Genomic DNA, 13,079 nt, shown 5'->3' on the forward strand with positions numbered 1-13,079 from the left:
GTTGGAGGTCTGGCGACGCGCAGCTGGGGGACTCCCGTCCAGAAGTCGCTGGGGCTAATCACGTCACAGCCACCACCCACGAACCTCACCGCCAAGCGATCCACCATCCATTCGAACCTCCAACAGACAACGACGATTCTACCAAGATGTCAGTCTACGAGTCTTTACGCCTGCATACAACAGAACAATCCTACATCTTCGAATCCACAACAAGTGGCTACGGCTCCTCCAACAACGGATGTCTAGTCGTCGCCAGAAGTGGTGACGGTGCCGTTCGCTACGAAGGTATTGTCCTGCTCAACTCCCATACTCTGTACACAAACACTAAGAATTATGTTCATGTAGAGCAGCGTCCGGCTGTACTTGGTGCGTCGCAAGCCCCCCGCACAATCTACGGCATCCTCGGCCTCATCCGCCTCCGCGTCCAGAAATACCTCATCCTCATCACAAACCGCAAACGCATCGGCCGTCTCGGCACCCACGACGTCTTCCAAATAACATCCACCGAAATCATACCCCTTGGCAACACCGTAAAAGACGCGGATGAGACACGGTATTTGGGGTTATTGAGGGCGCATTTGGGGACTGGGCCGTTTTATTATTCGTATGAGGGTGATGTTACGAATTCTGTTCAGCGGGTCGCGCAAGCACAGCAGAATGGGGCGGCGTTGTGGGAGAGAGCTGATGAGAGGTTTTTCTGGAATAGGTATCTCCAGTCTGAGCTTATCGATGCACGCAGCGAGTACAAACAACTCGATCACTTCATCCTTCCCGTTATGTACGGATTCTTCGAGATTCGGGCTACAACGGTTCATGGTGCCCCCCTCACCTTCGTGTTGATTAGTCGTCGTTCGCGGTTCAGGGCTGGTACGAGGTATTTTACGCGGGGGATTGATATGGAGGGACATGCCTCGAACTTCAACGAGACAGAACAGATCATCATCGTCAACCAAGGCGAAAAAGAGCGGCGGTTGAGTTATGTACAAACGCGAGGCTCAATTCCCCTATTTTGGGGCGAAGTCAATGACCTAAAATACCGCCCCAAACTCAAGCTCTACGGCGGCATCGAACACAACCTCGACCCCGCCCGCCTCCATTTCGAAGAACAAAAAAGGATTTACGGGGAGCAGTTCTTGGTCAACCTCGTTAACCAAAAGGGACACGAGCTACCCGTCAAGAACGCTTATGAGGATTTAGTTCATAACCTCAATGATCCAGCTATTCATTACACCTATTTCGATTTTCATCATGAGTGTTCGGGGATGAGGTGGCATCGTGTACAATTGTTGTTGGATGCATTGGAGCCGGGGTTGGGAGAGCAGGGGTGGACGGATGTGGAGGACGGCACGCAGGTGCTGCGGACGCAGAAGAGTGTCGTGAGGACGAATTGTATGGATTGTCTCGATCGTACCAACGTGGTACAATCAACCCTCGCCCGCCACGTCCTCACCCTCCAACTCTGCTCCCTCTCCCTCCTCGCTCCGGGCCAAGAACCGTGGACTGATTCCGGGTTCGAGTTGATGTTTAGGGGTGTTTGGGCGGATAACGCGGATTGTGTTTCGAAGAGTTATTCCGGGACTGGAGCGCTCAAGACGGATTTTACGCGGACAGGGAGGAGGACCAAGATGGGTGCTTGGAATGATTTCTGTAATTCTGTGACGAGGTATTTCATGAACAACTACCTCGACGGCCCGAGACAGGTATGTCCCACCAATCCTCCCCCACAAGCTGTCTGACAAATGCTGATTGACGATGACCAATAGGACGCCTACGACCTCTTCCTCGGCTCCTACAAACCCTACGAAAACCCGTCAACAACACCCTTCCTCGACCCCCGTCCCCTCCTAGCACAATCAGCCCCATACATCCTCATCTCCGCACTCATCATGCTCTTGTGCGCACTCGTTCTTCCACGGGATGAGGAGGCGTGGATTCCGTTGTCGTGGTTTGTGTGGGTTTGGGTTGGAGCATTGGGGTGGAGTGGGAGGTATGTGGTGGGACATGGGGTTTTGTATGTTAGTTGGCCGAGGTTGTGTGTGCCGGAGTGGGTTGAGATGGAGGTGGGTGGTGGTAGTGGAGGAGTGGGTGTTGGGAGTGTAGGACAGAAGGGGATGGGTGGGAGGGGGTTTTTGGAGGGGTTGCAGGGGAGGGAGGATGTGGAGGTTGCGAGGAAGAGGCAGGAGTGACCTATGCACTCTTGAAGCTCGAGGTCTGGAGGGTGGTTTTTGAGAGTTTATGATTGGGAAAGAAGATTATGTGATAGATCTATAGTGACTTTGAATTCAATTGAGTAATTCTGGATTTTTAGAGTTTTTATGGGTCACGTGTTTTATCAGTCTTATCGATGCGCCTGGTGGTCGAAAAATTGGGTGGTGAAGGCGAAAAAGGTAGAGAACTCAACACAAAGCAATCATGGCCAGAATCAAGCAGAAGGGTAAGTAAATATGCTCAAACGTGCTTTGCGTGTTACTGATCTCTTCGTATAGGAAAGGCCGGTGCCGCCAAGAACTTCATCACCCGTAATCAGGCGATCAAGAAGCTCCAAGTCACCCTTGCCGATTTCAGAAGATTATGTATCCTCAAGGGTATCTACCCCCGAGAACCCCGCAACAAGAAGAAGGCGAATAAGGGGTCCACCGCGCCTGCGACCTTCTACTACACGAAGGACATCCAGTACCTCCTCCACGAGCCTGTCTTGCTTAAGTTCCGCGAGCACAAGACTTTTGCGAGAAAGTTGTCCAAGGCCCTCGGACGTGGAGATTTGAGTACCGCGAAGAGGCTGAATGAGGATAAACCCCAGTACACGCTCGACCATATCATCAAAGAACGTTACCCGACTTTTGTGGATGCGTTGAGGGATATGGATGATGCGTTGAGTATGTTGTTTTTGTTTGCGAGTATGCCGCAGAATGACAAAATCTCCGCTGCGACGATCGCGAATTGCGAGAGGTTGTGTGCTGAGTTTCAGCATTATGTCATTAGGTCCCGGTCGTTGAGGAAGACGTTCTTGTCGATCAAGGGAATTTATTATCAGGCGGACATTAAGGGCCAGGATGTTACGTGGCTCGTACCGTACAAGTTCTCGCAGCAGGTTCCTACCGATGTTGATTTTAGGATTATGTTGACTTTCCTCGATTTCCACCAGACCTTTGTTGGGTTCGTTAACTACAAGCTTTACTCTGAGCTTGGGTTGGTCTACCCGCCCGAGATGGATGTGCAGAAGGATGAGGGCGCGGCTGGGTTGGGCGCGTTTGTTGTTGAGAAGATTGCGAAGAACATCACTGCGGATGAGGATGCGGAGATGGCGGATGTTGATGTGAAGGATACGAGTGCGCAGGTTGCTTCGCTCGGAGAGAAGTTGGCTACAATCAGGGATGACTCTGTGGAGGAGGCACCTGTTGAGGAGGTTGAGGATGATGCCGCTGTCTTGGACGACTTCTCCACCGCTGCGCCCAACGCCGACGGTGCCCTTGCCCAGCCTGACGCGACTGTCTCCGCCCCCACCAACCTCTTCTCTAACTTCACCTTCTACCTCTCCCGTGAGGTCCCCCGCTACTCTCTCGAATTCCTTATCAAGTCCTTCGGCGGTAAGGTCTCCTGGGACCCAATCCTCGGAGCCGGCTCCCCCCTCGAGGAAAATGACCCCCGCATCACCCACCACGTCTGCGACCGTCCAAACCAAGAAAAGCGATTCCCCGGCAGAAGTTACTTGCAGCCCCAGTGGGTGTACGACTGTATTAACAAGGGCCGCTTGGTGGCGATTGATGAGTATGCGCCTGGAGCGCTCTTGCCGCCTCATTTGAGTCCGTTCGTGAAGGTTGAGGAGGGTGATTACGACCCTGAGGCTGTGCCGGTGGAGGCTGAGGCTGAGGAGGAAGAGGAGGAGGATGTCGAGGAGGAGACTGGTATGCAGGTTGCCGATGACGACGAGGAGGAGGAAGAAGAGGAGGTGGAGGAGAAGGCCGCTGCCGCGTCAACTATCCCTACCGCTGAAGACTCCGACGTTGACGAGGAGATCGACGAGCACGAGCGCCAGCTCGCCGCCGAGGCTGCTGGTGTCGCATACTCCAAGGCCGCCCCCTCGAAGAGGGGCAAGAAGACCGATGCACCAAAGGAGACCAAGGCCGAGAAGGAGGCCCGTGAAGCCCAGGACATGGCCAAGATCATGATGTCCAACAAGCACAAGAAGTTGTACGCCAAGATGCAGTACGGAATCCAGAAGAAGGAGGAGCAGACTAACTCTCTGAGACAGAAGAGGAAGGCGATCGAGAAGGAGAAGAGGAAGGGTGGTGGTAAGAAGGGAGGTAACTAAGGAAGGGAAAAGGGATAGATATAGCATTTCTAGATACCAAAAAGGCAATTGTTTACGTCGATATTTGCATTCTACTTTCATGAACTTCGTGTTGTAATTTGTCCGCTTGCGTTATCGATTAGACGCGGTACCGGTTCGTGCAAACAAACCCCAACGCTCAGACTTCGATACGTCCAACGTTTTGTCGAAGGCTGAGCTCAATCGATGTCTGAAGATGCTTCACCGCTGTCCTCTGCTCCTTCAGATCTCGAAGAACACGCTGGCGAAAGCCCTGCCCTTGCGAAGAGAGCCGCTGCAACCAACGTCGCCGAAGCCATCGAACCACCCGCAAAGCGTCCTCGGAGAGTCACTTCTGTCAAGGAAACAGTCGAAGTAGAAGAAACTGTTCAACTCGAAGAAGTAGCCGCTGGCACAAAGAAGCGGACTGTAAGAGCGAAGAAGGAAGTCGTTGTCAAAGAATCAGTCGAAGTCGAGGAGACAAAACCTGCACCAAAGAAGCGAGCACCAGCAAAGAAGAAGAAGACAGAAGATATGGGACCATTAGCACAGAGGGCAACTGGGTTGAGTAAGTACTTGGGCGCCCATATCTCAGCCGCTGGAGGTGTTCAGAACTCAATCGTGAACAGTATGAATATTGGGTAAGCACGTGGAGCGTTTGAATTCAAATCTCAACTAACATCTGTTTACAGTGGAAACGCTTTTGCTCTGTTCCTCAAGAACCAGAGGAAGTGGGTATCCCCGGACCTCAATGAGGCCGACGTCCAGGCTTTCCGGGCCAAGTGCGTTGAGACCTCGTATGATCCGTCAAAGCACGTCCTTCCACACGGGTCTTACCTCATCAATCTTGCTTCTCCCGATGAGGCGCTGAGAGAGAAGTCCTACACTTGCTTCGTTGATGACCTGAAGCGGTGCAATCAGCTAGGTATCACTCGCTACAACTTTCATCCAGGTTCAGCAACAGGCGGGTCCTCCAAGCCAGAAGGCTGTGGAAGAATCGCGGAAGCCCTGAACAAAGCGCACAAAGAAGTCCCAACTGTCATCACGGTCTTGGAGAACATGTGTGGAACCGGCAATGTCATCGGCGCTACCTTCGGCGAACTACGAGAAGTCATCGACCAGGTTGACCTGAAAGATCGCGTTGGCGTTTGTCTCGACACATGTCATCTCTTCGCCTCCGGTCACGATATCCGAACCGATGAGGCCTACGAAGACGTCATGAAGCGCTTCGGCGACGAGATTGGTTGGAATTACCTCAAGGGTGTTCATCTCAACGACTCCAAAGCTGACCTAGGCGAGAAGCGCGATCTACATGAAAACATCGGTCAAGGCTACATTGGCCTCGAAGGTTTCCGCCTCCTCGTAAACGACACTCGTTTCGACTGCGTACCAATGGTGTTGGAGACGCCGAATGAGGATAATCCGCAGGTCTGGGCTGATGAGATTAGTATGTTGACGTGGTTGATTGGGAAGAAGAAGGATGATCCGGAGGTGCTTGCGAAAGCTGAGGAGTTGCAGGCGAAGGGTAAGAAGAGTAGGGAGGAGCAGGCTGTGAAGGCTACGAAGAAAAAGGAAGCGGCTGCGAAGAAGGCGGCTGGGGGCGGGAAGGGTAGGAAGAAGAAGGCTGAAACTCCAAGTGGAAGTGAGAGCGAATAGTGACTTTGCATCGCATCGTGAAGCATGCGCATGTCTATTGGCGTATCTACGAAAGCTACATTGTCTGCCTAGCCGCTTTCCTTCTTCGTTTGATCTCAATCTTGATCTTCTGCAACTCTCGCAAACGGAAAAACCTCGTTCCGCAACCCAGAGTCATCCACATGTCTTACTGCGCCGCCGGTGAGCAAGCTTACGCTATGGTCATGGAGCAGCTTACCGTGTTACCCATCCCTTGTCCTCTTTTCTCCTGTCCTGTCTTAGGCGTGACAAGTGGTAACTTATGATTGCTGACCCATGACTTGGCAACCCTCTATCGTGTTATGTCCCAAGGGTTGCCGATTTTCCCAATCAATGCTTTTCATGGAATGTGTTTTATCAACATCGCAGAATATAATGTCCATTATGAATATGATCTAGAAATTACCTAACTAAAGCTATAACGATTTGGGGAGTCTATTCACCCCATGCACGCAGAAAACAAAAGGAGAATGTAAAACCCCAATCCGAAACCTCGATCTCCATGTCCAAGCACAGCATCGTCAATATCGTACCAACCTCGCGCCAGTCTGTCTCCGTTCTAATAAATCATGTGCGTTCGATAGCCAGCACACCCTGTCTTCCCCTCTACTACGCACCACTGCCTACCATCGCCGCGGCGACGATCCCCACAATAACGCCGGCAACCGCAACGACACCAGCACACACCGCCAACACCCTCGCAATGCGCATCCATCTTACCCTCTCCCTCCTCATCTCCTGCACAACCTTGACATCAACCTCACCCAACCCTCCCTCCTTCCCCTGACTCAGCGGTATGATCGGAAGATAATCATTCAACATTCTCCACCCAAACAAAATCCACAAGGGCGGAAACAAGAACCCGATCGCGATCACGAACCGATACAACCGGCGCGTCCGATGTCGTTTGGCGATACTATACGTAATCGTCGCACGATCAAGTCGTAAATGCGGTGTAATCAGCCGAATTGTATGCCTCTGCGCCGCAGGCCCCAAGCTTGGTTCTGTACTCGCCTTACTCGAAAACTCCTCCGTAAACTTCGGTATCGACACTTGACTCTGCGATGGACCGTCACTCGTCAAGTTCACCATCGAGTTGTTGCCAGACGTCGGAACACTGAGACTGTATGCGCTCAGACTCGCCAGCGCATTGCGATACGGAAAGGGAGTGTTGAGCTGTACAACAGGAACCCAGGTCGTCTCATCCCCCTCCCCATCCTCTCCCGTACCAGGCGACGAAGCATCTTGGTCCACCCTCAAAACATATCGTACAGGCGGTACCGAACTCCTCAACCCCAATCCTAGCCCCTCCTGACCATGCTTCACGCCGTTGTCGGTAACAGTTCCATACAAAGGAGACGACATATGCGGCGGTACAGGCGGCGGAGGCTGACTCGGTGGTGGTGGAAGTCGTTCTTCGGTTATGGGCCCAGTGTATGCGACAGGGTAAAACAGCCCCGAATTCGTAGGACCTGACGCATTCGCAAACGTCGATGACCGCCGTGGGTCGTGTGCGAGCATCTTAACTCTAACTGATTCTCCTTATTGCGATTGGAAGCTGTTTGTAATTGCCAAGCTCTTAGGCCGGGAACTGAGGGGATGTATGCTGCTCAAACAGTCGCTCGCTGAACACCAAAAAGAGAGTGGAATGGTGAGACGTAATTGTAACTCGCCCTCCTGAATGGCTACCTCTTACTCGCGTCCTTCACAATCGCGATGTCTATCACCAAATGGACGGGTCGTTCGTCTCACGTATAGTGTACGCTTTCGCGCCGCTGATCACAACAATCTAAAACTCTAAAAATAGAAACTTACGTACGAAGGGCAGAAAAATACATGAAGACGAAAATGGATGAAGATATTTCTTGTTAACAAAGATCATGCAGAGCATCTTACGCTCGCATGCCTTCAGCTGCTGCTTCCATGTATGCCGTCCATCTCCATGATCGACCATGAACCCCTCCTCGATACAATACCGAAAAGCAAGAAAAACGGAAAGACATAAACGAATAACTCTAGTGATACAGATGACAATAACAACACAGACTGGAGAGAACGATTCAAAAACGCCGGCAATCTCACATATTTCCTCTTCCCAATTATACACTCTGCGCACTTAACATCGCAGGCGGACTTTGATGCATAGTCCCCCCCAACTGATTCTGCTTCCTACTCTTCCTCATCTGCGCCTTCAACTGATTCGCATCCAACGGCTTCAACAACTCAAACGAACACAACAATTCCTCACTGACGCTCATCACAGCCCCAAAGTTATCGAATTCTCCACAGTAGTTGGGAGCGGAAAACACCGTAACAAGAGTTCTCTCATTAAAGAACTCGTAGCCGTCTTCGACGACCATGTGTGCGCGACAAACGAGGTCGAAGTCGTGTCGTTGGAGAAACTGAGCGATGACATTCTTACCGAAACAGTAGGATACACCGCGTTCGTTGTCTTCCCATTCGTCTGTCGTTTCGGATGGATCCGACCACAGCAAGTCGTTTAGTAGACCGTAGTCGGGAACATCTGTCGGACGCGCAATTTGTCGAATCTCGTCCATGTGGGAGAGGGATGGCGACAACCCCCCATGTACACAGAAAATCTTCGAAGCAACAATCGCCGCGATCGGAATGGTGTTGAAACAATCAACGAACGTCTTCCAGATCTTGATGTTACAACGACGTTTGCACTCGTCGTAAAATCCGTAAACTGTGTGAAATCATTAGCTCCAATATTCAAGTTGAAGTCGAAACGAATGTCATACCTCTGGTAACATTCGCACACTCATGATTCCCTCTCAATAAGAAAAAGTTCTCGGGGTACTTGATCTTATAACACATCAACAACAAAATTGTCTCCAAACTCTGCTTCCCCCGATCCACATAATCTCCCAAAAACAGGTAATTCGCACTAGGCGGAAACCCACACATCTCAAACAACCGGATCAAATCCGTGTATTGACCATGGATGTCTCCGACGATCTTGACGGGAGGGTTGAGTTCGATGAGGGTCGGTTGCGACAAAAAGACCTCGCGAGCAGCGGAACAAACGGCCATGATCTCCGCATTCTTGAGACAAAGCGACTTCGTGACTTTCCCAGCATACCCCGCATCCAAAAGTCTCGAAATCATATCATCGATATCCAAATTCCTCAAACTCGGATACGGGTTACTCTCCGCCGCTGACGTCGTAGAAATCGTGCTATCCCTCACCCCACCCACGCTTCCTCCCACCGTTGGCTCATTAACGGAATTCCTCCTAATCAAGATCGACTCACGGGGTTCTTGTCTGTTTTGGCTGCGTGCAGGCGGCGCACTCGGACCAGCCTCACTCACATTCCCGATCTCGCCTCCGGCCGTGGCACCACTCAACCCCTGATGTCCCGTAAACGTCTGTCTCGTCGGACTAGGGGGCGGTAGCCCCGATGGTCCAGCGTCATCCTCATCGTCTCCCAATCCTACGTATGTGGTCGAATCATGTCCACCAAGCGTGCTTCCCCCCACCGATCCAGGAATCGACTGATTGTCGGTATTATCCCGCGTAGAATCACGAGAGAGGGTCTTTCTGATCGAACGGAACGAACGGGTTGAGCCAACTGTGTCGGTCCTGCTGAACGAGGGGTACGATTCGAGGTTTTCCTGGTTGGAGTTGGAGGATGAGGGACGGCCGCCGGACTTGGTCTTGGATCCTTGGTTCCCCATGCTATGCCCTTGTGGATGTTATGTTAAGAAGAAGAGAGTAATAGTTCGAGCGTGTTTCGATTCGTCTATGTGATGAAAGGACACGCGTTGTATGCAGCTCGCGTATGATTCATGCAGCGAAGGGTAGAGCCGCGTGGTAAAATCCGAAGGAACAGAGAGGTGTTCCTAAGTATCGATATCAAGAATCGGAATCAAAAAGAGATATCACTTGTGTCCGCTTATCGCTCGAGAAACAACCGAGCTACTCGAGCAAGTTTTCCAATTCGGGCCGAGCTTGTATGCCGAGACCGAGAAGAAATGGAAAGCGTCGTAGGAAAACGCTTTGACGTGGTGACAGACTCCTCCGAAAGTTGAAAAGGTGTGGTATGTGATCTGAGCCGTGGGTATATGCTCTGACGTTTCGTGGTTGGTTTGGTTATTGCTTGGAGGTGTACTTTGGATTGTTATCAAGCGAGATGCGGTGACGAGTCGACCTGCAGGGATGCGCTGCAAGCTGTGCCACAACCTTCAGATTCGCGAGTGCTGCCGTTATGAAGGGGCGAAAGTTAAGGGTGGTGTGATAGGCAATTTTCAATTCCGATTCTCTACGTTCAATGATGACTGTCGGTTCCTCTGCCTCGCTGCTTCCTTCCTGGCATACACCCGTAGACACGTCGACGTCCTCGAGCCGACGAGGTTGTGCCAACCGGAAAACACCTCGTCCTGCCTCCACCCTCGCCTCTCATTCCCTCCGTGCACTCCATGCCATGTATGTTTCTAGAATAGCCAACAACAATGTCACACTGCCAAGTAGCCGATCGATTATGTTCGAGACGCTCTCTTATATAAACCCTAAGGTTCGCACTTACGTTTTTTCGGGCCGCGGGCGGGCGCTTCTTTGGTTGCAGATTCCCCAGTTTTCATAGCGATAGGCGAACAAACAAATCCCTTCCAAACAGTCGTCCCTTGACTTACGACCGTCTAAACACAAGCTCAAGCTGGAGACCCAACGACGCTGCCTCGGTCGACGGGAACTCTAAATTTTCCCATTTTCTTCGGTTTCTTCGGGGTTCAGGGTACGGCTGCGCGTGTTCGGTCGGCGGGCTGCATCTGGCGTCATTCCAACGACTGTGTGTGAATTTGACCGCCGTGTACGTTGAGGAGGACAACCAGAGCACTGTAATATGGTAAGCTTCCTCTAAAGTTAAATGGGGAAAAGTGAATAACGAATAGAGGTACAGCTCAGGAGTCTTTCCTTCTCGTCTATCGTTGGTGATTGCTATGAAGCAGTGACGTCCTTTGCACGACCTCGAACGTCTTCGAGATTACGGAATTTGGCCGCCGCTGCTGGTGGGGCTGACGGGGAAGGTACTCCACAAGTGAGAAAGGGAGAAGAAGAGGTTTCTGATTCAGAGAGTGAGAGTGACGAGGAAATTGGTGAGGAAGAGATGAAGGGTGGGAACGGGAGTGACGAGGAGTATGTCGACGTCGAGGGGATCGTGGAGGACCAGGGAGGGAGACCAATGGTCGACATCATTGCGCCAACACCAACCTACCCCGTCTCTGTCCCCGTCATCAAGAAAATCGATGAAGACTCCGCATCGCTTCAATCCACCGAAACGACACTCACGACGATCAGCACCTCTGCCCTAGGCGAAGAAGGTCCACCCGCGAAGAAGAGAAAGGTCGTCGTGGGATTACGGAATTTGGGGAATACCTGCTACACCAACGCCGTCGTACAAGTCCTAGCGTACATACCCCCTCTCCCCTCCTCCCCCCAATTCTCCCTAATGACATTGAGTCCCGCAGTCACACCGAGCCCCTCCGCGACTACTTCCTCACAAACGCCACCTCCTTCGGTCCCCCAACTCTCTCCCAAGCCTCTCAATCCTCCGATCGCCCCATGACCCCACCCGTCCGTGGCCCACGTACACGGCGTGCAGCGGCACTGCAGAAGTTGGAAGCGGAGACGCCGATTGAAGTTAACCTTTGTGCCGAGTTTGCGACGTTGGTTAATTCGATTTGGCATGAGGAGGAGGTATCGCATTCACCCGCCTCCCTGGCAAGTCTGGCACCGATTGGGGGAAAGGCGAAGAGGGTGAGGAGTAGGACTGGGACGCCCACGACAGGTCCGGGAAGTATTTCCCCTCATGCGTTCAGTGCCGCCGTAACCCGCGCCGTACCCTCCTTCGAACTCGGCGAACAACACGACGCACAAGAGTTCCTTCGATGTGTATTACAACGCATGTCAACTGAAATCGGCGAGCACAAACGGAAGGAGTTGTTCGGTGAGGAAGCGGGTGTGGACGTCGATGGCTGGGATTTCAGAGGGTTGGAGGAGAGTGGAGTCGTACAGCAAGTGTTTGGGGGGATGTTACAGAACAAGGTCAGTAAGCACTACCGAGGTATTCGCATACGCGTGAACTAATTGGTGTTACTGACAGATTAAATGCCTACACTGCGGCCACACCTCCATCAAGCCTGAGCCATTCCTGGATTTATCACTGGATATCCCGGTCGATACGGCATCGTGTACGATTCAGGAATGTCTCAACCTCTTCTCCTCACCCGAAGAACTCGGTGGGGAGACAACCACGAACACGACCACAACAAGCGCCGCAACGACCCCGGACTCAACACCTACCCCCTCCATCACCACTGACATCGACACCTCGGCTTCCGCCCCATCCTGGCTCTGCCCCAGCTGTCGTCTCCGCCGGCCATGTACGAAGTCACTAGCCATCTCGGCATTACCGCAAGTCTTGTGTCTTCATCTCAAACGGTTTAAATGGGCTGGTCCTAACCCGAGTGCTGCGCTGGAAGTGGCTGAGCTGGGGACGACGAAGAAAAGGAGGAGGAGACACACGAAGGGGATGGATAAGTTGAAGATTACGACGCCGGTCACGTTTCCTCTCACTGGCCTTGATGTGTCTGAGTTTACCGAGCGTGAAGGCGGGGGTGAGGAGCATAAGGAGGAGGAAGAGGGTGTGGTGTATGATGCATTTGGGGTTGTTGTGCATCATGGTGTCAATATTAACTCGGGCCATTATACCGCGTATATTTTGCGTGAGGGTGAGGGAGAGGGTGAGGGCGTGGGCGTGGAGGGCACAGGGAGTGATTGGTGGCATCTGGATGATGAGAAGGTTAGGAAAGTTGAGGAGAAGGAGGTCGAGGCTTCGCAGGCGTATATGATTTTTTATCGCAAGAGGACTACCGCCTCCGCAGAGCCCACAGTCGATGACCTTAGTGTCTGATTGTTGATTGGAGAGAATGAGAAGAAATGAATAGCATAAAGCACGGAAAGAATGATCCGTTGAATGGGTCAAGAGAATCAGAGCATGAATACCAGGAGTTTGTGGGAGTTTGAAGCGTGCATTGCTGGGTTGCTGGGTTTGGATATGTGATGGTGGAGCATTAC

The 13,079-nt window shown here is 52.1% G+C and overlaps 6 protein-coding genes across 6 annotated transcripts; 4 read left to right on the forward strand and 2 right to left on the reverse strand.

Annotated features, from left to right (window-relative positions):
- The first annotated feature begins 141 nt into the window (after positions 1-141).
- On the forward strand, positions 142-2,320 carry SAICODRAFT_95691 (uncharacterized protein). The gene is made up of 3 exons (XM_019172000.1): positions 142-285; positions 346-1,700; positions 1,764-2,320. Exons 1-3 carry the CDS (start codon positions 147-149, stop codon positions 2,184-2,186), a joined length of 1,917 nt encoding a protein of 638 aa, XP_019022243.1. The 5' UTR covers positions 142-146; the 3' UTR covers positions 2,187-2,320.
- A 92-nt stretch (positions 2,321-2,412) lies between these two features.
- SAICODRAFT_26895 (uncharacterized protein) lies at positions 2,413-4,312 on the forward strand (the record flags this gene model as incomplete). Its single annotated transcript, XM_019166985.1, has 2 exons — positions 2,413-2,434; positions 2,487-4,312. The coding sequence occupies 2 exons, from the start codon at positions 2,413-2,415 to the stop codon at positions 4,310-4,312; spliced, it is 1,848 nt and encodes a 615-aa protein (XP_019022244.1).
- Positions 4,313-4,843: 531 nt separating this feature from the next.
- Positions 4,844-5,965, forward strand: SAICODRAFT_60251 (apurinic or apyrimidinic site lyase; the record flags this gene model as incomplete). The annotated part of the gene is made up of 2 exons (XM_019169747.1): positions 4,844-4,950; positions 5,002-5,965. 2 exons carry the CDS (start codon positions 4,844-4,846, stop codon positions 5,963-5,965), a joined length of 1,071 nt encoding a protein of 356 aa, XP_019022245.1.
- Positions 5,966-6,592: 627 nt separating this feature from the next.
- SAICODRAFT_9133 (uncharacterized protein) lies at positions 6,593-7,504 on the reverse strand (the record flags this gene model as incomplete). The annotated part of the gene is made up of 1 exon (XM_019171748.1): positions 6,593-7,504. The coding sequence occupies one exon, from the start codon at positions 7,502-7,504 to the stop codon at positions 6,593-6,595; it is 912 nt and encodes a 303-aa protein (XP_019022246.1).
- Positions 7,505-7,910: 406 nt separating this feature from the next.
- SAICODRAFT_95699 (phospho protein phosphatase PPZ) lies at positions 7,911-10,124 on the reverse strand. The gene is made up of 2 exons (XM_019172001.1): positions 8,746-10,124; positions 7,911-8,690 (listed from the first exon to the last, which is right to left on the reverse strand). Exons 1-2 carry the CDS (start codon positions 9,680-9,682, stop codon positions 8,083-8,085), a joined length of 1,545 nt encoding a protein of 514 aa, XP_019022247.1. The 5' UTR covers positions 9,683-10,124; the 3' UTR covers positions 7,911-8,082.
- Positions 10,125-11,109: 985 nt separating this feature from the next.
- SAICODRAFT_9135 (cysteine proteinase) lies at positions 11,110-12,915 on the forward strand (the record flags this gene model as incomplete). Its single annotated transcript, XM_019171749.1, has 3 exons — positions 11,110-11,411; positions 11,471-12,047; positions 12,106-12,915. 3 exons carry the CDS (start codon positions 11,110-11,112, stop codon positions 12,913-12,915), a joined length of 1,689 nt encoding a protein of 562 aa, XP_019022248.1.
- Positions 12,916-13,079: the final 164 nt, after the last annotated feature.

Source organism: Saitoella complicata, assembly GCF_001661265.1.
Source record: "Saitoella complicata NRRL Y-17804 unplaced genomic scaffold SAICOscaffold_21, whole genome shotgun sequence".
NCBI lineage: Eukaryota > Fungi > Ascomycota > Saitoellomycetes > Saitoellales > Saitoellaceae > Saitoella > Saitoella complicata.

Bases quoted from the DNA above. Each gene is read 5' to 3' on its own strand.
- SAICODRAFT_95691 (XM_019172000.1), top strand. From the start codon at position 147: ATGTCAGTCTACGAGTCTTTACGCCTGCATACAACAGAACAATCCTAC. The intron at 286-345 runs GTATTGTCCTGC...ATGTTCATGTAG, and splicing joins CGGTGCCGTTCGCTACGAAG to AGCAGCGTCCGGCTGTACTT. The intron at 1,701-1,763 runs GTATGTCCCACC...GATGACCAATAG, and splicing joins ACCTCGACGGCCCGAGACAG to GACGCCTACGACCTCTTCCT.
- SAICODRAFT_95699 (XM_019172001.1), bottom strand. From the start codon at position 9,682: ATGGGGAACCAAGGATCCAAGACCAAGTCCGGCGGCCGTCCCTCATCC. The intron at 8,691-8,745 runs GTATGACATTCG...GATTTCACACAG, and splicing joins GTGTGCGAATGTTACCAGAG to TTTACGGATTTTACGACGAG.